Here is a 27,319-nt window from a genome sequence, read left to right on the forward strand (position 1 = left end):
TAACTATTTCTTGAGAATCGTGGGTTTTTTTTCCCTTTGATTTTGGCAACAGTAGTAGCAATATTGTTGATAATATACACTATAGTTCACAAAGAGCTTCTTATATAGCAAGAATTATAGAAGGTGCTTGATCCCAGATCCTCATAAGAATCTTGAAAACTCGGTGTAATTGTCTGATTTGTAGGAAAATGAGCCCAGTAACAGGAACTTTTTGCTTAGCATTATGTCCTCACTCCCCAAGATCATCTTGGAACAACCCACTGTGTTCCGGTGGGTCCCTGCTCAAGGAACAGGTTGCACTCATTTCAAATTCTCCTCCTGACAACGGACAGCCAAGGACTGTGTTTGGATAAGTTTTTATGAGACTTTTTTTTTATGCCAGAAAAAAATCTGTGTTATCTACAGTTTTAGTTTTGCCTCAAATTATAAGTCAATTAAATATTTAATCTTATGTAAAATATCTATGAATTCTGCATGCCTAGATTTAACCAACCACAGGTGAGAAATGTTTGAGGGAAGTAAGATTCCATACTAAACATGACTTCTTTTTCATGTTGTTATTCCTTAGACAATACAACTACATACATGCATTTATACTGTGTTAAGCAGGCAGGGTAAGTTAGAGATTAAAGTATACAGAGAACGTGTGTAGGTTATGCACAAATACTGTGCCATGTTATATAAAGGGCATTTCGGATTTTTGTTCCCACTCAAGGTCCTGGAATCAAAGCCCCACAGATACTGAGGGACAATTGTTTATCGACTCTTTCTACTTGAAAAGTTTAACTAGTTGCACACACCCATGAAAGACATCATACTAACTCTTTCAGATTAATCACATTCTCTTTTAATACATAAACATCACTGTTCAATAATTTTCATTATTGCTTTCTGGGGACAATATCTTTTCTAAGAGGGCAAAATGGTTAATAGTCACACTTGGTCTTTCTAGTTTGGTAATGTAACAGCTATCCCCAAATTTTCACTCACTCAGAAACACAGTAATCAATGCAATGATGATTATGATCACACACGCTCTGCTTCACTGTGTGAACTTGACAAGCTCTCTTCTCCCTGGAATGTGCTTCATATTCACACACAAATGATCCTTGAGAACACTTCTGGAAAACTAAGTTCCTATATGGAAGCTTAGCTGCTCATATAACATTTTCACAAAAAAACTGGTCCTCTGGTCTTTGGGAAGAGCATTACATTTGGCAAAATGATAGCTGCATAAAGAAGACAAGAGCAGAGAGAGAAAAAGTAGCCACCTGGCTGCACCAGAGCCACCAAATCACACTTGGAGATTGGGGACAAGGATGTGAAGTCTGGGACAGAAACAAAGTCCTGTGTAAGACTCTTTCCCTTTGAAAGCTGCAAGTCTCAGTGCTGAGGTTTGAGTAAAAGCAAAACAAGAAAAAAACAGAAAACTATGTGCAGTATGTGAATCCTCAGCGCACTCACAGCAGTTGACCTCATCAGACTTGTCCACGCAGTCATGGTCACCGTCACACACCCACTCCACCGAAATGCAGCGTCCATCCCCGCAACGATGTTCCTTTGTAGGATCACAATCTGGACAAAAGAAAACTCATGCAGATGGGGAGATCTAGCATGAATAACTAGTTGTATGGATTACAGTTCCAGTTGAAGAGACACCAATTCCACCATTCCAATACCTTCAGTAACATTTCCATGTTGGTCCTGCCACACTTCAAACGGTACCTTCCACAAAGCCTGAGCCCACAGCCCACATTGCTATAGAGGAAGAGGCACCTGGGTTTTCTGTTTTGTTTTGAGCTGAACCACAACTCTGCCCAGAGTTTTCATGGAGCCAAGTTTTGTCACTGTTTGTTTTCCTGTGAAACCTTTATGATTTTTGCATCAACTCAAATCAACAGAACTGTGATTTGTGCTCCACAAAGCAGAGCTGATGACAGGTATTTGTGACAGATCTTTCATGGTTCTAATAGTAGTTAACTCACCTTTCTGCTAAATTAGGAAGGTGAATATCTCCTTATCTCATCTTCCTGATGCTACACTGAAATTTTCTACTAGACTATACAATTCATTTTTGAAAGAATTGCTCAGTAAACAAAACAAAGTACTTTCATGATTCTAGATTAAAACTCATGAGCCCCACCTAGATATCCCTGAAAGAAAAAATATGTCACTAAAAGATTCTTCTCATAAAAGGCAGAATCCAGAAGTTGTTTTGCCATGAGAGGTAACTCAACCTCCATGTAAACAGTTCTTTAAAGGTATGCATGGATTTACAAACAGCAGAGTTAATAATAGGAAGGTATCATGAGTTTCCTTAAATTACCAGAGTCACTGTCATAGATCACTAAGAGACCAAGACCATGGACCTTAAAAAGTATTTGGGGACAATAAAACAGAATGTGCAGAAGACAGTTCAGGAAAACACACACACACACACACATACGCACACACACAACACACGCATGCAGTGGGATACCTAGGTGAGAACTAGAAAAACCACTTTTGCTCTGCTACTAGCGATGAAAATCCAGAGCGGAGACCAATCTAAGGAAAAGTCATAGTCACTGCCATGAAATGAAGACAGTCTTGAGAACCCAAACTTCACGATGTCCTTCTTTCTTCAGAGACCTCATGTTGAGTGGAAAGACCAACCCTTTGCACACGGCAACCACATCCCGGCCCTCTCCACTGTCCTCGCCAGCAGCCAAGCTACACTCAATGAACCCCTATTTCCCATTATTTCACTGGGGAAAGAAAAGATTGGGTTGGAGGATCTCTGAACATCCCAAACCTATAAAATTTATGATGAATATAGTTGTAATTCTCTTCATCTCAAGTGTAGTAAATCTCAGAAAATAATCTCCACGTATCTACTCATCAGATGGTTTGTACACCTATACCTGTGGAGGAAATCCTATGGCACACGTGCCACAGAGGGCATGCAGAGCCCTCTCTGCCAGCACGCAAGGCAAGTCACCCCAGCACTGCCCCAGCAACTGAGCATTCTGTTTTAATTACAGTGCTGGCACTTTGCAATACATATGTGGGCTTTGGGTTGTGGTTTGTGTACTGGGTCTTTAAAAGATGTGCCATTGCTGACCTAGTATTTCTGTGATTTAGACCCTCCCCTCTCCAACTCATCCCTCATCTCAGGTTACTGCTCCTTTCCAACACTACTCTCTGTGCTCTCTAATGCCAAGCACTGTCTCTCATCTGTGCCTTCCCCATTCCAGCTGCCCCTGATGTTCATATGGCAACGTTTCTATTGTCAATCAATATCACAGTGCCCACACATTCTAAAGCTAATCACAAAGCCAGAAAATCAATGCATTAAATATCTTTTCCAGTTTAGTGACTTTCAGAAATTCTCATGACTCTTTAAAAAGCAAGTTTATTCTTCAAAAGCTAAAATGAGTATTTTTACATAAGGCAAATGTGCTCCCCAACCCTGGGTGTAGCTTCTGCAGGAGGAGTCCTATAGAGCTTGGATATCAAATATAGGAAGGGCTGTCGTTTAAAAGTACATGTCTGTCTCAAGGTTTTGCTCAAGAGCCCAAATCCAAATATATTCCACAGGCTGTTAGCAGAGAAGAAACAACATTTACACAGAAACAAATATATTAGAATATTAACAAAGCTTACCCGTCTTCCATTTCCACATAAGATGGGCTAGGATGATTGAACAAACTTACTCCTTCTCGAAAAATAAACCAACCAACCTTGTCATCTATTACAGTCAGCATATTAACAGATAATGAGCTAAATGTACTGGTTGTAAATTTCTGTAACTTTTGATTAAAATTTTTAGGAAAACAATGCCACTTACCACAGTTTTGCTCATCACTGAGATCCCCGCAGTCATCGTATCCATCACATACAAAGCTGTAATTAAGGCACTTGCCCGTGTGACAGCGAAACAGATCCACAGTGCAGTCTGTGAATGATTTTATGGAGAAGTTAGCGATTCTTTCCTGAAAATGTTCTCTCTAGAGTCAACATCTACTTTGGTCAATGGTAAATATAAGTATAATGGAGAAAATAAGCTGTCTAGAGTATAAAGCTATCATTTCTTTTAATATAAATATTACTACTATATCAACTGAGTGTCCATATCATGATCCTCAGATAAGCAAGTACTGTCCTAAGCCTATGATGACAAGAGGAGAATAAATGCTATGTAATCTCAGGAAGTGTTTATTTAATGTTGAAATCACATACATGCAGAGAAATTTTTTCTCAACATACCTGGATAGACTATAACTCCCATCCTGGTTCTGATGTTTCCTAGCTATGGATTTCTAGGAGTCAGTGAACTGATCTGTGAAATGGTGGTCATTTAATCCACTTAATATGATTTAGGATAAGAGTTTTTAGTAAAATAATGCATGTAAAATTCCAATAAACTACAATAAGAATGCTCTGTACAGCATATGTGTCAGGATAACTAGGCATCAAATAAGCAATAAATTAACTCTGACTTTCACCTCAAACCATGTACAAAAATTCAAGATATCACAGACTTAAAGGTAAGAATGAGTGTCGTAAAGCTTCCAGAAGAAAATATAGGGGAAAAATTTTTATGATCTTGGATTATGCAAAGAATTTTTAAATGTGATACCAAAGTCACAACAATTTGAAAGACATCGTTAAGAAAATAAATAGACAAGCCACATACTGGAGATTATGATATATCCAGAGTATACATAGAACTGCAACATTCAATAATAAGATAACAAACAATGCAATTACATGTGGGCTAAGGACTTGAATAGAAAGGCTTTGTGTAAGACATACAAATGACCAATAAGAAAATGAAAAGGTGTCCAACATTTGTAGTTCTTAAGGGTAAACTTAAAGCACAATAATGCATTATTATACATCTTGAAAAATGGCTATAATAAAAAAGCAGTCAAGACCGAGTACTGGCAAGGATTTTGAGAAATTGAAACTTTCATACATTGCTGATAGGAACATAAAATGGTATCACTTGGGAAAACAGCTAATAGCTTCTTGTGAAGGTAAATACAATCTCACACTACACAATTAACTCACTGACTTTACGCTTAGAAATCTATCCAAGAGAAATCAGATGTGTATCCACACAAATGTTTGTAAATGAATACTCATAATAACATTATATTTAATAGCCCACAACTGGAAAAAATCCAAATGCTTGCCAACAGATGAATGGACAACAAAAACATTATATTCATACAATGAAATACTGTCCAGTGATTGAAAAACCAAACTACTGATATATGTGACAGTACTAATGAAATTGAAAAACACTATGCTAAGTGAAAGAAGCCAGATACAAATATTATGAATCATTTATAAAATTCCTAGACAAGGCAAATTTGTACAGAGTTCAGAGCCCTGGTTACCAGTGTTTGGAGGGGTTAAGGGGTAGATCAACTGCAAATATTTGGGACAAAAATTTCGAGAGAAATGAAAATTTTCTAAGCCTGGAATGTGGTGATAGTTGCACAACTCTCTAAATTTACTAAAACTCAGTAGGATAAAATATGGTATATAAATTTTATCTCATAAAACAATAAAAGTGTTTTTAATTAATATAGGTAAAGAATCTTGCATTTTACAGTGACTTGATTTCTTAGGTGTGTATCTTCCCCCTTTAGTGCAAAAACAGCTTGTTTAAGGCTAGAGAAGAAGGATTTCAATAGAGTGGCTTTGATAAAAAGTTTAGCATGTCTCAAGTACAGGGAATCGTGAGAACGGGAAGGAAGCGAGCAGTGGAGGCACATCTGGAGATCAGTCTGCTTGGTGACGAGGACTAGGAGTCTCCAGGTGACTGTTTACCTCCTAAGTCTCATACAGTTGGTGCAGGGACCCTCCTTACTGTCCACCTCTCAAACACCCCAGATGTTGTTACCTAGTAGTACCCCTCTAAGTTCCCATGTTCTACAATAGGGCGACTAGAGTTTAGATCAATCTATATTATGAAGACCTAGAAGACAGGAATTTGAAGACTCTAACCTCAAAACTGTGCTAGGAAGATGGAAATTCAATTACCATTATCTAATCATTACACATTATAAACACATATTGAATGATTACTCTGTACCCCATAAATCTGTACAATTATTACACCAAACAAAATCTGTACAATTATTAACAAACAAAAAGAAAACAAGTATTTAGTATCGATCTGTTAAACCGTCAACCACATCAAAATATTACATTTATGTATGCATGAGTCACAGATAACAATTTTTAAAAAATCATTATTATGAAAAGAATCATCTTTTTAAAATTACATCATTTTTAGGAATGGGCCTTGGATATTATCTGGACAGTATCTTCATTGAAAAGATGCATGTATGTATAACACACGCAAACACATATAATTGTATACATATATGTTCACAGCTGTACACACAGAAAACGTTGCAAGCGCGTTTCATTTTTTAACTCTACCTACCCAAATAATTTTCACACAAGGATAGGAGTCATCCTCTCCTGGTTGTGGCCGTGACCACTCAGCAGAGGGCGCAGTCTTCCCACCCTACATCCCAACATTGAATGCGTGCGGGGTAGCTGAGTTCAGAAAATGTAGGACTTTGGTTTGCATGTCCACTGGGCAAACTCGGGACCTTGGTGTATTAACATATACGCATTTGCTTGCAAAGTTTAAACAATATTATTTTTTTGTTTTAATTTAAAGGACACTTGGGGGAAGTTTTGAATCAATGTATTATAATCAGCAATAACCAGGGAAATAAGGCTTCTCAACCTACCTACTAGTGCAAAAGGCCAAGTGTCCCCAGGAAGAGGAACAAAAATAGTGGTTTTTAAACCATGAATTAATTTCTTTATTTCTTTCTAAGCAGTGCACTTCCTTTTTTTTTTTTTTTTTTTTCCCCTTTTCTTTTCTCTTTTACGGGGAGTGTGCTAGGGAGTCAAAACTCCTTTCGGAATCCGATAAACATGAGAACACACCAAAAATTTCCAAAGCGTTATATGTCCCCCCATAGGCACATTCTGGACCTCTAGTAATTCATACTGAAACACCTCACTGGAGATATTTTTTTTAACGTGGTAGGAGGACAAAGGCATTTTTAAAATTCTTTATTCTCACAGATACAGATTCAACCTTCCACTGGTATGACTTTCTCAGTTAGAAGTTAGATACGAAATTAGCTGCATTTAGAAAATGGTTGTTACTTCCCTGAGGTCTGTGTGATTAGTAAACACTCAACACTCTGCCCAGAGGCACTGCATAGCCAGAAATACATAGCAAATAGCAAAGATCACGGCGCCTCCTTTTATTGGGATAAATGTTTATTTGAACTGAAAGATGTCAGCGCAATTTGGGGCCAACAATTCAAAATTTTCAAAAGGTGCTGGCTGAGATGATCTTGCTCAATACAGCATAGTTTTGCACAAATTTAGATAGGTATTTTCTGCCTTCAGCTCTTTTTTCTCAGGGAGCCCTTCATACAAAATGTTTCCTTGAAGTTCTTGCATGTTAATGTTTATTTCTGTTTGACATTGCACAGATACATTATTAGCTTTTGCCTCTCAAAATTATCACTAGATTCAAGCAGAAAACTAAGACATGGAGACTTTTTATTAAGAATTTCTTTCCATATTCTGTGTCTCTGTGACTAAACATGCACGGCTTGACTCTACTTGCAAGTATGAAGTTGTTTCCATCTATAGAATGTTAAGATGGGTAGCACCAAAGACAATTTCATCCAACTTTCTCACTCAAGAAAACCAAACATATTAAACATTTTCCCACCATTGTGTAGCCAATTACAGCAGAGTTGTGAGGGAAAAGCCAGCCTTCTTGACTCCCTGGGTTCCTTCCTCTACCTCTAGAGGTAGAAACACAATACTACTGATATTTTGGACAAGGTAACTCTTCCCTGGGTCAAGGATGAACGTTTAGCAGCATCTTTGGGCTTTACCCCCTGGATGCCAGTAGCATCACCCCCAGCTCTTCAGGGGTGATAGTCAAAAATGTCTGCAATGCAAAATTTCACTTAAGGGGTTGAGAACCACTGTTCTATAAAACATCCTCTGGCAAGGCCCAGATTTTCCATCAGCTTTTCTATACAACTCTGCTCCTGGTATCCTAATGTCTCTGCTCACAGGATGCAGCACCACTATATTTTTGTTTATGTGAATCTTGTTTGACTTCATGGCATTCTTTGTACCACTGCTTCAAAATACCATTTTTAATGGTTCTTTGTTTATATATTATTTCTGTAATTAGACTAACAGCCTCATGAAAAAAGAAATCAAGTCTTAACATGCCTATCCACTAGGCACCTAGGACATGCTTCACACATAGCTGGAATTTGAGAACATTCAATAGTTTGACTGACTCAGTATAAGGGGTTGTACTATATGAAAGTGATTTTTTTTAAACATTTGAAGCTTCCTCCTTTATCATATAATCAGATATTTTTATTATTTTAATGGAAATCTTTCTAGCATTTACCTCTTCCCCTTAGCAGAAAGATTATAGTAGATATGAACACTTTCGATGGGTTAGAAACATTATTTGGAATATCAACTTTCATTTTGTGCTATTTAGGTTGACTTTTTTCTAAAACAGCTTCATGTGCTGCAACTGTGAAGTTTGTTGTATTTTGGTGTCTCTAACGTCTCTATCATATATCCCCTGACCTTTATAGCTGTTTCCCTGGCCTCTAGGGGTTATCTTCTGCACCTTAAAAATGAGAGCTGATGGGCAGGGAAGGCAGAGAGAAGATAACAAAAGTAATAACAACAACAATCACAGCCATCAGTCATAAGGCCCTTCGAGAGCCATTGCATGCCATGTATTGGTTTACATGCTTTATATGCAGTGATTCAGTTCAAGAGATAATTTTGTTTCCACTTTTTGAAGAAATTGAGGCACAAAGAGGTTGAGGACTTGTTCAAGTCCTCAGAGGTAGGAAATAATAAAGACAGGAACACAGGCATCCTGACTCAAAAACCTGTACCACTAACTACCCTGTTGTGATATAACTAGGAAAGGATCACCTTCAGAAACAAGTCAACCAATTTTACCCAAAACTCAAGGCAAAAGTATTTGATGGTGTTTTTGGTGGCATAAGATGTGTGAACTTTACAACAGCTATTTTCTTTACATTCTTTACATTCAGTGGTACCTTAACTGATGAATACTTTTGTTTCAGGAACAAAATTTTTGTTATTTTTTACAAACTCTGTTTGGGATGACACACATAACCATAGCCATATTTTCCATAAACACAAATGTGACCATCTTTTCCAATATGTAGAACAAATCAAGTTCCTGAATCAAGGCACCACTGTATATGCATTGACTTGCTAAGGACTGCTATGTAACAGACTGTTCTAGGAGCTTGCTGAAGCATAACAAGATTATAGAATGTTAACAACAAACAAAACACAATATTTTTCTATTCCAGTACTTTTATAATCTGGCTGCTGTTAGAATTAATTACCTGGGAAGCTTTGCAAAAGTGCTGCTGCCTGGGCCCACCTCCAGACAAACTGAATCAGAATCCCTGCACATGGAGCTCATATACTGGTGATGCTGATGTACACCCAGCCTTGATGCTAAAGAAAGCCAGGGTTAGAGAAGCAGCCTGTCTCTAGTGGCAAAACTAGAAATTATTAAAATTTTCCTAATTTCAAAACTCTTTATAGCATACTACCACTATTATTCCAGGTAGTTAAAAATCTTTTCATTCAATAAATACTTAAGAGGCTGACGGACAAACACAATTAGTTGGGGGTAATCAGTAAATAGTCACAGATACCTGAAGTACAGTTGTGCTAGACAATTGTCTCCCAAAGCATAATAGACACCTGAAAAAATTAAACATTCTCTTTCCATAAGAATGATCAGAATATAACCATTCCCCAAATCTAAACTTATATGGACAGGTCAAATGCAGCGTAATCAAGGGAAAGCATTGGATTTACAACCAGTCTAGACCAGGTTTAAATTAGCATTGTGAATCACTGGAAAATGCATTGATCCCCATGGTCCCACTGTGCACTTATACAAAAGAGCACAGATGACACCTCCAGTGACCATAATGAAATCAAACAATGCAGGCAAATGATTCTAGCACAATTGGTGGGGCAACTCACAAATAATAATTATCTTCTTTTCCTTCTTTGAAGAAGATTAAAAAGGAGATTAACAAGTCAGTACAGCATACAAACTACCTAATTTGATCCCCATTTTATAAAAGCAGACAAGTGCTTAATTGGAGGTTATTTTTATATCTCATCCATAAATGCATGATCTCCTCTGGAAATCCTCCTCCTGTCTACCTGCTAGAATACTACAAACTGGGCATTTTCTTCTACTTCTCACTGGGATCTCTCAACAAAACTTCCTTCTCCCGTCATGGGCAGTCTGTCTATGCTGTTTTGCATGCAAGCTTTAATTGAGAATCACACTATTCCTTCACTGCAGCGTGGTGACAACGGAGCTGTGTGTGGTGCCTTCCATAAATGCTCTTGCAGAAATGCCACATACATTGGGTGCTCAAGATCAGAAGACATTCATGTGAGGTCAGAAACAACTGCATAGAAAGCCTGTGGCTTCCCTACAGGTTTTCATACAGAACTTTCCTGAAGGGATATGTTTTCTCAATAGGCCAAACCAGATCATTTTTCAGGTATATTCATGAAGAAAGCCTATATGTTTTCTTTAATAAACTCTTCCATTCCTAAAATGTTGCTAAATACCTTCCAATGTGGTAAATACCTTCTTGTTCAGTTGATGACTAGGAAAAGTGTCTCCTTCTAACTTAATTTCAATGAATGCAGCAGACAGTATTTACTGTTTTCAAAGTACAATGCTGAGTCTTCCACAGATAACAAAATGATGAAACCAACATTGACCCACCATGGAGGGTGGAATACATGCAAAATTTGAATAATGTTATAACAGAGGCCACACATAAACAAGAGCTTCAACCAAAATTCCCATATATTGGTTATAATTCAATCGAACCTTTCAGAATTTCTCATTGTGGATATTTTCCACCAAATTTTCCCAGGGTAAATGCATATCCTATAAAATGTTTATTTCATGTAAAAGTATATACCATAGGTTTATCTAAAGAAAAATTTTCAGATGGTAAAAGCAAATGGCTTACTAAAAACATTTCCTAAAATAAGTGTGGAATAAGTAAAGTTCCTCAGAATCTTAGCTAATATGAAAAATAAATAAATGCATAATTATATTTGAAAAGTGACAGCTCACATGAGGAAAAAATGTTGAAGACTTAGAAAGTTAAACAAAATTAATAGTTTTTTCAGTTTATTTCTCAGGAACTTTTTGTATATGAACATGTATTGTAAACTAAGAGGCAGATTAGATGAGAGCAATGCTCAGTATTTTGTTGTTGGTGGTGTTGTTTTTATTTTTGTTTTGTTTCATTTTCTTCCTCTAGCATCTTTCAAGACTCTAGTAGTACATAACCTCATTTTAGGAAACACTGACCAGGAATGTTACCTCAATACATTGTCTGTCCAATATTTAGGCAAATGACTATTCTAAGCCTTCGGATGAAGAGTTGCTCACCTACTAAATAGACCAAAGTCATCTCCAAACTGAGGTCAGGAATCCTAGGCTAGACCTTCATGACCCTCATAGGAAGTAAAACACAGCTCTTAACATACTACAGCATTATATACCCACTAAAAAGTAGTGGGAACACAATTGGATATACTTATGCTTTGACTTATTAAGGCAAGTTTCTGCCTTCATTTTGTGCCTAAGTACAAAATAACTTGAAATCTGAATCTATATGAGACAAAACCATTGGCCAATTCAGTCAAAACTAACTAAATCAGTTAAGTAAGCTGAGGATATTTAAGGGTGAACCTATACATTAGTGGCTTCAAGAGATGGCAGGGGAGAGAAGGAAAGGAAAAAAGGATTTTTTAAAATGACCGAGTCAAAAGAGCTTTTTCAAATGGGAAAGGGACCAAGAATTAGGAGAAGCAGGGAAAGATGGGAGGAGAAGGGAACAAAAATGAATTAAGACACGTTCTATTCATGTACAGACTCCCTAGGATAAATGCAATCATTAGGTATTGAAAACATGTACTAATAAAGATACACACACACAAAAAAAACAAATAAATACCACTTTGAATAAATTTTTAAAAACAGTGAATGTCATTGTGTTATTAAGAATCATTAGGGAAAGACTGTTCTTATAAAAATGTCCTTTAAATAGTGGTTATTATTTTCATAAACCTTCTAAATAACAACAAAGAAACTCTAACTCACTCAAACAAAATAAATGAAAAATTTTCTCCCAATTTTGGGACATTTTATGCAAAAATGCCTCAACCTGGGCTCCCCCAACCCAGCGCGTGAGCAGCAGCTGCTGAGCCCTGATGAAACCGGCTGCAGACACGGCTCAGGCTCTGGGGGACACAAGCGCGGGCTCCCTTCAGAAAGGCAACCCTAAGGGTCTAGAAATGCTTGTGGTTGTCAGGATCTGACAGTGGGACGGGTTTTTCTAGGCCTCTGGACAGAACCCCTGTGCACCCAGACACACCCCAAAGCGCCTGCTACGTACTGCAGTGAGTTTCATCACTCCAGTCGTCACAGTCGTTGTACCCATTACATTGCAGTGTCCTGGGGATGCAGATTCCGCTGGTGCACAGGAAGTGATCGCCCCCTCCGCAGAGCACTGAGAGAGAGAGAGAGAGAGAGAGAGAGAGAGAGAGAGAGAGAGAGAGTTAGAATAAAAGTTCTGATTTTTTTTTCTTTCAAATTTAAGAGAAACAAGTAATACAAAACTTTCCTTTGCTACCTAATGCAACATTTGTTTCCAGAAGTTTCACGGTCACCAATTGCTCTTTGGTATTTAGAACATTAATTGTGGAATTACCTGAGAATAATACACAGTGCTTGCCTCTAGAAAGCAGGAGAAAATTAACCGTGGCTTTCACAGGGAGACAGACATACATCTTCAGAGAAGAGAGAAGTAGCCGCATCAATTGCACAGTTTACCTGGGAGCTTTAGCCAAAGGGAGTACTTTTCTTAACAAATAGGATGTAAAAGTAGAGAACAATAATTGAGCAAAATTCAAAACAACTGTCTTCTAAAATGCTACCCGTGTAGCACAGAAAAAAGTCAACTGACACGTGCTAGAAAAGAGGCAGAGACCCCGTGCCCTGCACTTAAAGTGCATTTACTTGCCTTAATAAAAATGCCTCGTAAAATGTCACTTCTTATGTTTGGCATAAGGAATATAAAATGACATTAGCTAATATTTTTGTTCTACCTTTGCTCCACAGTTTCATACATCTGCTATTCTTTGTTCTTATTCGGTGTTCTTTTTTTTTTTTTTTTCAAAAGAGTCAACAAATATTCAAATACTTTAAAGTTACAAAAGATAATAAATTTAAAATCAAAAACTAAAAGCACATTTTAAAGAAGACCATTAGTAAAATGATAAATCTGCTCAACAAAATAAGTGTTAAAATAAATTTACATATTTGGTAATATACATCAAATGCCCAGTGATCTCATTTCTTGGACTTCATACAAAGAAAATCATTAGGAATGCATGTAAGTTTATTCTTAAGGCTACTCGCACCATCATGTTTTCTAATGAGGAAACTATGAGATAAAAATTATACAATAACAGCTAGCTGGTTAAATAAATTTAGTCCTTCCCTGATAGGGAATATTGCCACAGCCACTAGGAAAAAAAAGTTCATTATAGAATATAGTACTAAAACAAAGTTCAAGACACTACAACTATAATTTGTCATTAAAGGTACATCAAAATTATTCCTGATAATAAATTAAAGGTGATATTTATTTTCTTCACATTTTATTCTGTATTTTTTAAAGTTCTAATAATGATTACATAATGCTTTTTATTCAGGAAAAAGAAATACAGACTCCTAAAGTGTACACACAAAACCTTTGCATGAAGGTTCTGAAATCCCTTGGTCAGATAAACCCTTGAACTAAATAATGACAGCCAGGAAGTATGGAATATTTTAATTTAGAGCACAGAAAGACACATCAAAAGCTGCAGGTGGGAAGGTACATGTTTGCCATAATTTCACACTGTGTCCCTAAGACTCAGCAGAATGGCTAGTATTCAGAGAGCTCTAAGTTAATATTTGATGGGAAAGCTGTCTACATCTCCAATGTAGATGTAGACTATTATGGTTTCATTGTAAAATGTCCCCCCAAATTCTCACATGTTCAGAGGTGGTTTTTGGAAAGTGACTGGGGGCATGACACTCATCAATGAATTAATCCATTGATGAGGTTCTAACTGAATGTGCTGCTGAGAGATTCTGGTCACAGACAGTGGGCTACTGGGGCATGACCTGGAAGGGATGTCATTATCCTCTGCCACCCTTTTCTCTGTCTCTGTCCCTTTCTCTCTCTGTTTCTCACTGCTTCCTGGCTGCCACCAACTTAGCTGCAGTCCAAAAAGTCCTTTCACCCTGCTGTTTCTGTTTAAAGGCCAGCTAACCGAGGTTTGAAACTATGAAACAAAATAGACACCTCCTTTAAATTGCTAGTGCTGGGTATTTTGTCTGGGTGATGGATGGGAAAGTGACTAATACAGAGCCAATATACTGTCATAAAGAAAAAAAGAGAGAGAGAGGGAGAGGGAAGGAAGGAGAGGGAGGGAGAGACAGAGAGAGAAGAAAGAATGAAAGAAAGAGAGAGGAAGGAAGGAAGGGAGAAGAAAGAGAAAGAAAGAAAGAGAGAAAGAAAGAAAGAAAGAAAGAAAGAGAAAGAAAGAGGAAGAAAGAAGGAAAGAAAGAAAGAAAGAAAGAAAGAAAGAAAGAAAGAAAGAAAGAAAGAAAGAAAGAAAGAAAGAGAAAGAAGGAAATAAGAAAGAAAGAAAGAAAGAAAATATTTTTCCAACATAAGCAAGGAGATCGGGGCTTCAACATGTTGACTGTTAAGTTCTAGTTGATCTGGTAATCTGATGATACAGCATCAACGAAGTTCTTATTTTTCATTGTATTCCCAAATCAGCACTAATTATATCTGTGGATTTCAACTGCCAAAATATTCAACATGCTTAATGTATACATTGTTACAGAATTCAGCACAGGGCTACACTCCTAAAGGCTACACAGGAAACCAGATAAAAAATGAAATTTTGCCAGCCAGTCTACAGAATAGCCTCTCTCTAGGGTTAAGAGAAAATTTTTTTAATTTAAGGAGAAAAAGGGGAAAAAAAGCAGAAAAAGGGTACAAGCTATACAGAATTTCAGAAAAAAACTAAACAGTAGGAAATCACTAGTTAATGGATTGCATATTGTCATCTTAGAAATATTTGTCCAAGTTACAAGATTAAAGCATATAAAGTGGACATTCAAACAGCGAGACTGCAAATAGTTCTGTTCAATGACCCAACAAAACTCAGTAATATCATTGTCTATCTTATACACTTAAATTTACATGAACTCAGTAATATCATTATCTTATACACTTAAATTTACATGCGGTTATACCATTTAGAGCACTTTCTTTTCCTCTCTTTTGTACAATGACTATTACACATTTTGGGTTTTATTGCTCCCACAGTTCTTATTGCTTTTTTTGGAAAAGAGTAAAATCAAATGTGACTTACAGAACAGAATCGGTTAAATCAAAAGGTGGACATAATAAATAATGTAAAAACATAACACAAGGTGATCAACAATGATTACCATAATGCCTCCCGCTATCTCAAATAGAATTGCCTATATCATCAGTTATAATAAAATTGAACAGAACAGTAAAGAACGAAACCAACAAAACCAAAACATTGGAAACATTACAGGACTTCAAAAGTAGATAATAATCAACCAGTATGGGCATCATAATGAATCCCACTATCTTCACAGCTGTTGCTTAAACTTTCGAACCTGGTACTATCAAGTAAACCAGAATAGAGGAGCATCAGTCAAAACAAGATGGTGAGAGCAATACAGGGCTTCAAATCAAGTTAATAGAATTTCAAAGTGGATTACTATAAAATATCCTGCTTTTTAAAATTTGTTTTTCCTTTAATTAAAAGAATAAAAATAAAAAAGTGAATAATAAAATGGAGATTGAGATAAAAGAGGGCATAACAACTAAACAATGCAGATCAATACATAACCATTTAAGCAAATTAGTGTTTCACCACAAGATAATCCTGACATAAAAGTAGTTACCATATTGTCTCTTTCCTTGAGATCTTTCAGTATAACTTTGTATACTGTAGCATCAAATATATCAACATAGTGTATAACCACTCAAGAGAATGACAGTATTACAGGGTATTTAGAATCAACTAACAGATAATGAACAATGGTTTCTGTATAATCTCCTTGTCTATAAAAGTTTTTGTTTATACTATCACATATAATAAAATCCAATAAGATACAACATGTTAAGACCTATGGAGACAGAAGAACAAAAGCTTGATGGGACTTCAAAATAAGATGATACCAAATCAGCACTACCTATTATGATGTTGTTTTCTCCAAAACAGCTGTTCCTATCATCCAATCTTCTCTGCCTCATTTCTCTTCAGCTCTTTTTCTGTCATTAGTTGTCAGCTTGTCTTCTTCATTTTGTTTTCTGCTCCATTCATTGTGGCCTCTCTGCCACTATTTCTGGATTCTTCGTATTTTTCTTTTTTAGAATATCCTGCAGCATTCTCTGTAGAGTTGAATTGAACTATTTCCCTAGTTCCTCTTTATCCTGAAAGCACCTTGTTTTTCCATCAATTTCCAGGGATAGTTGTGCAGGATATATCAATCTTGGCTGTAGATTATTATCTTTCAAAGCTTGAATTATTTTCCCCCATGCTCTTCGTGATTTGATGGTTTGTGCTGAGAAGTCTGCTGTAATTCTGATGGGTGTTCCCTTGTAAGTGATCTGTTTCTTGTCTCTGACAGCTTTTAATATTCTGTTCTTATATTGGATTTCTGGTATTTTGATTATCATATGCCTGGGTGTAGCTCTGTTTGGGTTGTAGGTGGCTGAGGTCCTGTATGCTTCATACATCTGAGTATCTTTACCTTTTGCTAAATTAGGGAAATTCTCCTGGATTATTTCTGTGAATAGCTTTTGTAGTTCATTTGTTTGTGTCCCTACTTCTTCTTTTATGTTCTTAATTCTTAAGTTATAGATCCTCTTATCATCTTCTAGTCTTTGTATTATTGCTGTTTGTTTTTTTGTTATTTTTAAGAAGTTTTTCATTTCATACTCCCATATTACAAATCTGCCCTCCAGTTCAGATAATCTGTCCTTAGTTTCTTTCAAACTGTTATGCCAGTTTTGATAGAGTTTTTAGTTTTCTGGTAATCTCATTGAACCTGCTTCACGTATTCTATGTGTTCTCTATTTTCTCCATCAAATAATTCTCCCCTCTTTTTCTGTTCTTCCATTCCACCATCTACTTTTTCCTTGGGTGGTGCTTAGCATTTCTCTGACTATTCTGCTTACGTCTTGCTTCAGGTCATTAATAACTTCATTCCTGAACTCGTATATGAGGCTCTGGAGATAGCCTTTTATGTCTATTGTTGGCGTGTCTGCTATTGCCTGTTTCTCAGGATTGGGGGCCGAGGAGCCTTTCGTGTTGCTCCCTCTTCCCATACTCTTTGTTCCTTATATATGCAAGTGTATTTAAGAGGCCGAGCTTCCTTCCCTGTCGGCCACAGTCTGACCGAATTGCACCGGCTAGGTGTTCCCGCCCACCGCAGCACACCAGGGAGTTACAGACCAGGCAGTTTATGCAGGGCTCGCCCCTCCAGGTCAACCTACCGAAAGGCCTCACCGCTAGGGTGCACTTTCAGGTGCTGGGACCTGGGTTGTGCTAGCCTATGGGGTCTCAGCCAGCAGCGTCACATAGGCTACACACTGCTCACCAATCCCGCTTGAGAGGGGGATATGTGACTGAAGTCACTACAGCACCCTGTTCCAGCAAGTCTGCCTGGTCCCAGAATGTCCTCTGTTGGTGCCTCCTAGACCGTGGAAGAGTCCCAGTTTCTCTCACTCACCGCAGGTCGATGCATGGCTCCCCGCCCGCCCAGCTCTTAACTCCGTTCACCGCTTCCTGCTCTCAGCGCTTTCGTGCCTCTCTCTCCCTGCCGAGCCAATTCAGATGCACCCAAATCATGGCTTCCAATGGCGTGGGCTCCAGCTTCCACACTCAGGCTTTATCTGTTCCTGTTATAGCACCAGGATTGCATTCCCAGTTGGTTTCTCTCAGCCCAGTTTGTTCTTGGGTCAGCAGGGTATATCTCCTCTTGGTTAGGATTCCTCCCTCCGCACCATTCCTGGATTCTAAGCTGGGTCTCGGAGAAAGCCTGAATAACTGCTGCTATCTGTCCACCGTGTTCTCTGGGTCTCAAGAGGAAATTTTAAAAGAGTGTTTGTTGTATATGAGATTGTTTCTGGAGAGTGCAAGAATTCCATATGTCTACATTTCCAGAATTATTGTATTCCCCACCTATAGCTCTGGTAATTCCTCAGGAAATACATTAAGACCCTATCTCTGTGTATGACTTTAGTAAAACTCATTTCATGTGCATGATTATCTCAAATTTGGATCAAATTTAAAATATAACACTACATCACTGCATGCATTGTCTTGATTATATCTCCTGTGTTAGCAAATTCAGTAGAAACTCGCTTTTTTTTTTCTTTTGGTATAGTTTACATTTGGAGGTAGTGCTGTCCTTGCTTTGAGGATATTATACATTGCTTCTTTGTCATGGAAGTATTTTATTTCTCCATCGATTTTGAAGGATAGTTTTGCAGGGTATATCAGTCTAGGTTGAAAATCATTTTCCTTTAGGATCTGAAATATTTTACTCCATGCTCTTCTTGACTTCATTGTTTGTGTTGAGAAGTCTGCTGTGATTCTGATAGACTTTCCTTTATAGGTGATCTGTCTTTTCTCTCTGACAGCTTTCAGTATTCTATTCTTATGTTGGATTTCTGGGATGGTGATTATTATATGCCTGAGTGTAGTTTTATTTTGGTTATGGCTATTTGGAGTTCTATGTGCTTCACTAATCCTAATGTCAGTTTCCATTCTCATTTTGGGGAAATTTTCAGCTATGACTTCTGTGAATAGCCTTTTGATATCATTTGTGCTGTTTCTTTCTTTTTCATTCATCCCTATTAATCTTACGTTGTTTTTCTTTGCATTATCTTGCAGCTGTTGAATTATTTCCTGATTCCTTGTTTTTTTAAAAAGATCTTTCCTTTCCTGTTCATTAACTGCAATCTTGCTTTCGAGGTCTGAAATTCTATCTTCACTTTCGTTGAGTTGGTTTTGACAACTTTTGATGGAATTTTTGATTTCCTGTACATCTCTTTGAATCTGCTTCATGCATTGTTTCTTAAATCATTCATCCACAGATTCTATCTTTTTGTTTTGTTCCTCTAATTTTTTAACTGTGTCTTATTTAGCTGTGTTCAGCATCTCTTTCATTACTTTTATCATTTCTTCTTTTACCTGGGAGATTATTTCTAGTTTGAATTCCTTTAATGCTTCCTGGAGTTGCTTCTTTATTTCAGTTGCTATTATTACAGGTATTTCAGGTGTATGGCATATATTTTCTTCTATGTACATGGCTCCTAGGGTTTCTTGGGATGGGCTGGAGGTTTGAGGTTGCATTTTGGTCTTTCGTTTTGTCATTTTCCTATATTTCTGTGTTTCAAGTGTTTTTCTAAGGCTTCCCCTGGATGTGTTGGAAATCGTCTCCTATGCCCTAGGCTCCTGGAACTAAATGGAGGTTGCTGAGCGTGGTCCAGTCAGGCCCTCAAGGTCTCCCATGCTACCTTCAGTGTTCCAGGTAGCTGGGCAGGCACCTACCCATTGTGGATGATGGACTCAAGCTCTCCCCGGGCAAAGACCAATGCCCTGAAACTCACTTCTCCTGCTCTTCACTTCCTTTATTGAAGAAGGTTGGTGGGGGTAATCTACTCAGGCTGCAAAACCTCCCAAGGCGAGTCTAGTGTGACTGGGCTCTAGGTGGATCCTTGAACTCTGGGAGCGATGATCTTAACACAGTCTCCCGGGCTCTGGATGGGGAGCAGACTCACCCCAGCCACCAGTTGAGTTTCCAGGTTCCTCGTTCCGGACTATACATTGCTTCTTTATTCTTGTTTTTCTTTGAAAGTTTATAATGTCAATAACCAGTATCACTTTTATCAAATTAGAATAAGTTGGATATAGTTTTTAATTTCTTAACTATACTCAAAAGTTCTAATTAATTTACGTAAAACTTTCAGTTAAAAAAGTGCTTTAAACACATCTTATTTGAAATTTCTAAGGACTACATAAAGTAAGGAAGCCATCCTCACTCAACCTTCCTTTGAGGAGGGTAGTTTACAAATAGAGGAACTGGAGGAATCATAAGTTTGAGCCAATAAGGTGAAAATCCTCCTAGCTGGGGTTTAGGCTTCCAGCCTAATCATCTACACCACACCTACTCCCCTATTTCTGGTTGGTGGGTATAGTCAGTTACCTCAATTCCAGATGAAAGGCAGCAGGTTGAAGTAAAATTTCAAGCTTATCTTTATTTTCTTCTTTAAGCAAAAGAGGAATATCTGTCTTTCACATGAATGTTCTCTAGATGAAATGACATTCCATGTCAGCTCTAGTTTTTTTTTTAAACACCCTAAGAGAGCTCTTAACAAGTTTCTGCAGACAGTTTTGGCCATCTATTTCACTCTCTTTTATCATCTTTCAACAAGCTTTTGAATCAGCCCTTAGAAGACAAAAGGAAATCCCTGAGAAGTCCTGGCTTAAAATCTTGACATCAATTCTCTATCATCTGTGATTCTAAGGGATATGCTGCATTTTAAATCAATAGTAGATGGATGAAAGGAAGGTTCCTTAATTAATTGAACAAATATTACTCAGTGTGTTCATAGGGCACTATTCTAGCACTTGGGAATATGATAGTGGAAAATAAAAGAAAAAATGTTCTCACCTGAATTAAACATATATTTTACTGATCATCATGAAGAAACACTTTACTAAAGGTATTTTACCAGCAAAGTGTACTTGCATTTACATATATAATGACTGGTTAATACAACTCTAAAAAGAACAATAGAAAGTTATATTTCCTACAATACTAGTTTACATGTCCAGATGATTGAATAATCACGAATCTCCTGGACTTCAAAGTATCATGGGTTCTGAAAAGCATTACACCCATGAAGATGAGCAGTTATCTCACTACTCCTGTCTCTGAAAACAGTCTACTAAAATAATTCCCTTTAATTTACCTTGAGATCTCCTGTAATTGCTCCCAGAAATCTCTATTCTCTTTCCATGTGTGATAGCAGCATTTATATTGGCAGATGCTCTCATTACTTTGGTTATGAACTTTTAGAATCTTTTTGGAAGATACACATGAGCCAGTGAGTACAGGGTGTCCTCATTTGCCATATCTTTGAGTCTCACTTAAAGCCTGAAGCTCAATTAACCTTCACCTCTGTAAACAACGCTGGCCTGACACAGCAGATTCCCACCTTGGGCTTGAACTCGGAGCTTACCACTGCTGTAGTGTGTATGCTGGGAGTAATTAAGCTACTAGAAAGCACTACTGCTCTTACCTTTTACAAGGTTGTTTGAGTAGATTAAAAACAATGAGTGTAATCTTTCAGCAACTGATTCAGAATTCTTCTCAAGGAGAGTCTTGTATCTTTGTGCATAAAAGATAGATAAAAGGGTTGGGATGGAAGAGGTGAGAAAAATCTAAGATTGTATCCTGAAAAAGGGTTTATGGACTGAAAATCAAATATGAGAAAACAATGCTCTATGTGACAGAGAACCAGAGAGTAATAGGGGCAGCTAGACCAGTATTTGTGGATAGGTTGGAAAGACAGGCTTTAATAGGTAAAGGAATACAACTAGAGATCAAGCCCAGGAGATAGAAGGTTCAGAACCACTTAGGTAAATAGCAGGTTACCCCCCTAATCTAAAAACTGAGGGTGTTGGTGAGACCCAGAAATGCACAGTGTACCCTGGGGGAGAGAAAGGGGAGGAATAGTCTTTAAAAGATGGCAGAATTGTGTATCAGGATTTAAAACCTATATTACTCACACCACTCTGCTTAGATTTTATTCTGTCTAGTTTGTCTACTTGCACTAGATCTGAGGGCACAGATAGCTATCCCAAAAATAACAGAATATAGTACAGTAATCATCATTAATTTCCTATTAACTTAATCTGGAGCCCTGTATAACTTATACTGTTTTATCATGACTGATCTTAGTTAATTCTGGTTTGTTTGATTGCTGTTTGTATCGACAGATTTTATTCAAAGCTGTTATGAATGATAGTATCAAGTCTGAGAGTACAGGCAACTATACTGAAGATGGCAAGATTCACTAGATACCCATTCTGGTTTGATTACTACCTGTTTTTGAAGTTTTACACTATCTACAAAGTTGTATTTTTATTAGTGTTTTTATGTACTGCTATATTCAATTATACTATGTCTGACGATATAGACAATTCTATTGAAGGTAACAAGAGACAACACAGTAACCATGGTAGAACTCCTTGTACAGTGGTTTTATGTTTTTTTCATTTCATGTGTTTATAGGAATATGATTTGTTTTGTTTTGCTTTGTTTTGTTTCTCTTTCTAATATAGAAAGGATAGAAATACATGTTAAGACTCATGCAAACATAGAACCTATAAACAGTTTACAAGAACTGATCTTATAATGCATGATGAAACAAACAAATACTTTAAAGAAAAAGAGACATTGTAGTACCCAGTGCTGATCCTGTAGTGTCATGATGTGAAATCCAGCAATACTATTATTCTTTGTTCATAGTGTTTTTAGCTTGCTTTGGTTTGTTTGATCTCAACATAAGTGAAGGTATGGATAATTTCATGTATGTTTTAGTGTATAGGATTGACAACCATATTACTAAATTTTTGTTGCATAGTTAAACAGAAGTGTTTGCAGTCTCGCTGTTTGAATCCCCACTTTGTATGCTTCACTTTTGTAACTTGAACAGCAATTTGTAAGAGGACAATATGTGATTATCCACTAGTGATTTCTTACTGTTTATTTTTCTAGATTATGTATTATTTCTATGTATTTTCTGATTTGTTTAGTCTTTCTTTAAATAAAATTTTAAAAATAAAATAAAAAATCTAAGGTTGTGCTCAAATCACCAAACTTGGATTCTATTCTCTTTCTAAAGAGAATGAGTCATATTAGCACGCAGGCTTTTCATTCTGTTGGACATAAAGATGTGATACATATGTGGATCAGAAAGCTCTGAGGTTGAAAGGAAAAAAGATCTCCAGGAGCAAAGAGAGGAGCCAGCGTTGATGGGCACAGTGCTGAGGAAGAGAGAAATCTGAACAGTTGGTTTGTCTCCTTTTGGGGCCCAGGATAGAGAAGACCCTCTGAAAACCAGGAATATCTCCTAGGATACTTCAGACTTCTTTTCCTAGGAACTGGAGGTGTACTCACTTCCCCTATCTGCCAGGTAGAGCTCCTGGCCTGTGCTGCTTTCTGATTTGCCTGTTTAGAGGACTGGCCCGCCTGTCTAAGCCTGGGAGGCAGGATTGAACACACAATAGATCTTCTGCCCTTTGGAGTTTATATTCTATTTTTACCTAGGCAGACAGTATCAATAAACATAACAAAGAATGAAACTACTTTATATCAAGAGGTAGTAAGTGCCATGATGAAAAGAATATTGAGAGTAAGGGAGGCAGGAGGGTTAGATGTGGGATAGATCAAGTTCTCCTGATAATTTGGATGACTAGGATGACCTCCCTGAAAGTTGATATTTGAGTAACAACTTGAAAAAGTTAAGGTAGCTAGCTATATCTCAGAGACTTTCCCAGGGGAAGAGAGTGCCAGAGAAAATCCCTCAGGCAAGAGGACGGTAGACAGGTGCCCGAGTGATGGTTCACCAGCTTGAGAGATGCCCAGAAGCTAGTAACGAACATTCTGGGTGTGTCTGGGTGAATCATGGGGCATGACCTTGGAGAGTGTCTGGTACCTGGCCCCTTCCTCTCTGGATCTTCCTCTGTCTGATTCCTGGCTACCAAGAGGTGAGCAACTTTGATCCACCATTCTCTTCCAACATGCTTTTTTTGTCCTGGGGTCAGCCGTGGACTAAAACCTCTGACATCTGAGCCAAAATAAACCTTTCTCCTCCACCACTGAGAGCGGGGTAAAAGACCCATATAACTAATGTAGAAAGAGTTGGGGAGCAACAAGAGACAAATAAAAGCAGAATTGGAGCGTGCAATCACACAGGCCATTGCAGACCTTTGGAAACACTTTAGAATCTCAAAGAAACAGGTGAGTCATCACAAGATTTTGAGTAAAAATAAGACATGACTTATGTTCTTAAAACGTGATTGTGTTGCAAAGAGACTCACTGGGCCCAAGGGAAGACATCTGGACCAGGTAGGAGGTTACTGAAGAAATCTAGAAAAAAATGGTGATTTGGAGGGAGTAGCAGTGGAGCTGTTGAAACATACCAGAAGTCCAGTGTGTCCTGAAAGCAGATCCAGGGGATTGCCTGGTCCTCTTGATGAGAGTTTTGAGGGAAAGACAAAGAGTCGAGAGTCAATGAGAACTTCATGCTTCTGGCTGGAAGACAAGAATTGTTAGCTACTGAGCTGGAGAAAGATAGTGAAGAGGAAAGACTGTTAAAAACAAATCACAGCCAGAGAAGAAGGGGCCAGGGACCAGACACAGTCCTCAAGGTCATTCACTACCCTTCTGTTTGGACATATCGAGTATGACACAAACAATAGGCTCCAGGTAAACAGATGGCATGTAAAGAAGACACAGGTTCAGAATCAGGATAAAGGACTGCAACTGTAAGTGTGTGAGTTATCAGAGCATGAATTTAAAGCCAGCAAACAGGGTCAGGGTGAAAGGGAAGAATGAGAATTAGCAACACAGTAAAAAGAAGGTCAATCAGTGCCAAGCTACTAAGCCCCAGGGTTAGCAGCTGTAGAGGAGAAGGAAGACCAGCAAAGAGCTGGGAAGTGACCAGTGTAGCTGAAGGAGAATCAGCAAGTGGGTGTGATCTTCTGGGAGCCAAAGGAAGGTAACACATCAAAGAAGTTGAGAGGACCAGCCATGTCAAATGTGGCCGACAGGTCAGATAAGAGCAAACTGAGACAGAAAACCAGATTTGGCGATGTAGTCAGCCAGGACTCTGAGAGGTGCAATGTCAGCATGGACCTTCCTTGAGGAAAGGCACTTCATCAGCCTCTCACACTGCTTCGCCCTGAGTCTAGAATGGAACTGACACATGACAGGGACAAATCAAATATTTTTTAAGAGTGAAGACTGATAATGTGAGGTATTTAAAGAGCAGAACTAAATGACCGTTCTTATTTCTTTGCCTTCTATATTTGAAAGTAATGAATATCCTTGTCATGGTTTATGTCGGTGGCCCCCGGGCCTCATGAGTTTGCATTATGCATTTGTGATTGGTTCATTGTCTAGGGCTTGGATTGATGGTGTCAGAGCTCCACCCACATAGGGGTGGGGCCAGGATGTGATGTAATGGCAGGAAAAATGTGGGTCTTGCTCTTTGCTGGTTCCTGCTTGCTGTTGGTGGCAGCCGTGAACTGTTGCCCAGCCATGGCCACCTGCTGTGGAGCCAACTGAGTGTGGACTGAAACCTCCAAAAACTGTAAGAAATAAACTTTCCTTTCCCAACTTTGGGCTTCAGGTATTTCGTCTGAGCAGCGGGTAACTAAGACAATCCTGTACTATTATTTTTTTCTCACCAGGAGAATATGTATCTGAAATATGAAAATCCCTCCATGCAATAGTGGGACACTCACTCAAAGCTGCACACACGGCTCACTTCAGAGCAGCAATCGCCCCCATCATGGGACACTGAGTATAAAATACCTTCTATCTAATACAGTCCTCCCCGCGGACCTACAATGGTGCATCTGATTCTCCATTCCCCACACCCAACCACACAACCCATTTCTTAAAGTGGTGGATTTCAGACCAGCCCTAGGCTATCAAGGCAAAGGACCTTGGAGCCACATTCTGGAGTAAAGCCACATGTTCAGTCTCCTTTTCCATCTCACCCAGAGGACTCTATTGCTGCCTGCTTTATGCACTTGAGTGCAAATTTGTTTTGGAAAGGGCTTTTGCTGCCAAGTTTGAAAACTTCTTCCCCCTCAGGATTTTAAATGTCCAGTTAAAATCTTAGCAAGCTTATACTTTTTCTGGCTATGAATATTTGGTTCTGAATTTAATCAAAGGCTGTTTAGCTTTTCATTACAATCACATTTCATTATGCTCAGATTTGAAAGAAGAAAAAAAAGATGGATAATTTTGCAGTAAGGGGGTACAAGAAAGGTACAGAACTTTCCTGCTTCCTATTTTTCTATGTCCTACCTCTAAGAATACAAAGGGTAACCTGAGGCCACAAATGAGCTCAGAATGGCCTTGCTCAAAGGTGCAGTGGACATGGATGTAACCTATCACATAAAGATGCAAGAAATTGTGTATCATTTCATTCCTCTAAATTTTCCATTCAGATCATTGAGGAAACATAATCCTGGCATGTTCTGTAGGGCTCTCTCCAAAGCAGGGTGACACAAAGAGCCAAGGAGCTTACTTGGCACCTGGAAGAACCAAGGGTATGCAACTTTCCATTCCTTTAGAAAATGTCTAAAGGGCACATGGTGTCTCAATCCTCAGGTATTACATAAAGCAGATTACCCCATTATACCAGTGCCATATCAGGCAGAGGAGCAGGGCCCCAGGGTCCAGTGTTTTGAACCATACTACAGAGCCATTCCCCTTAGATCCTGCCTCTTCCCTGAGCAATTGAGGGCTGTCTAAAGCCTTAAGTGATGTCTCCCTGTCCACTTCTATGCCTCCTATTACTCCTCACGCCATCTTACTATGGACAATCCTCTGTGTCTCCACTGAGTCCTTGCCTTCCCATTGTGAGCATCCCTGCTCATTTCCTGGGGTACAGGGATGACATCATTTTGTTTGCTCAGTAGACTGCTTTGTTACACAGAGTTTTCATTTATACTGAAGGAACAAAGGTCTCTGTTAGCCCCCTTAGCTTACACATTTTTGTTCAAAAATAGAATATGATAGGTAACTAGGGGATGCCTGTTAATAACTGCATTTAAAGAATTCTTACTTTGGATACTCTAAAAAGAGACAGACTACAGTCACTTCTCTTATTCTTCTGTGGTACCCCCTTTGCTACAAAACAAGGTAAAACCAGTCCCTTCACAGCAGTACAGTTCTTTAGCTTGACATCCCACAATGCCCTTCATGTAACATCTT

At 38.2% G+C, this 27,319-nt stretch overlaps 1 protein-coding gene across 2 annotated transcripts in view; it reads right to left on the reverse strand.

Moving 5' to 3' along the window:
* Corin (corin, serine peptidase) overlaps positions 1-27,319 on the reverse strand; it is a 266,984-nt gene that overhangs the window by 68,644 nt on the left and 171,021 nt on the right. Inside the window, exons 6-8 of one of the 2 annotated variants that reach the window (XM_013154236.2) lie at positions 12,579-12,692; positions 3,830-3,937; positions 1,465-1,575 (exon numbers count right to left, since the gene is read on the reverse strand). In XM_013154236.2, the coding sequence (XP_013009690.1) occupies positions 1,465-1,575; positions 3,830-3,937; positions 12,579-12,692 (333 nt within the window). The remainder of the gene's footprint in view (positions 1-1,464; positions 1,576-3,829; positions 3,938-12,578; positions 12,693-27,319) is intronic. The other variant, XM_063240622.1, reaches the window with a different exon arrangement.

This window comes from Cavia porcellus, unplaced genomic scaffold (assembly GCF_034190915.1).
Source record: "Cavia porcellus strain 051 isolate PalLab524CR breed Dunkin Hartley unplaced genomic scaffold, mCavPor4.1 scaffold_30, whole genome shotgun sequence".
NCBI classification, from domain to species: Eukaryota; Metazoa; Chordata; class Mammalia; order Rodentia; family Caviidae; genus Cavia; species Cavia porcellus.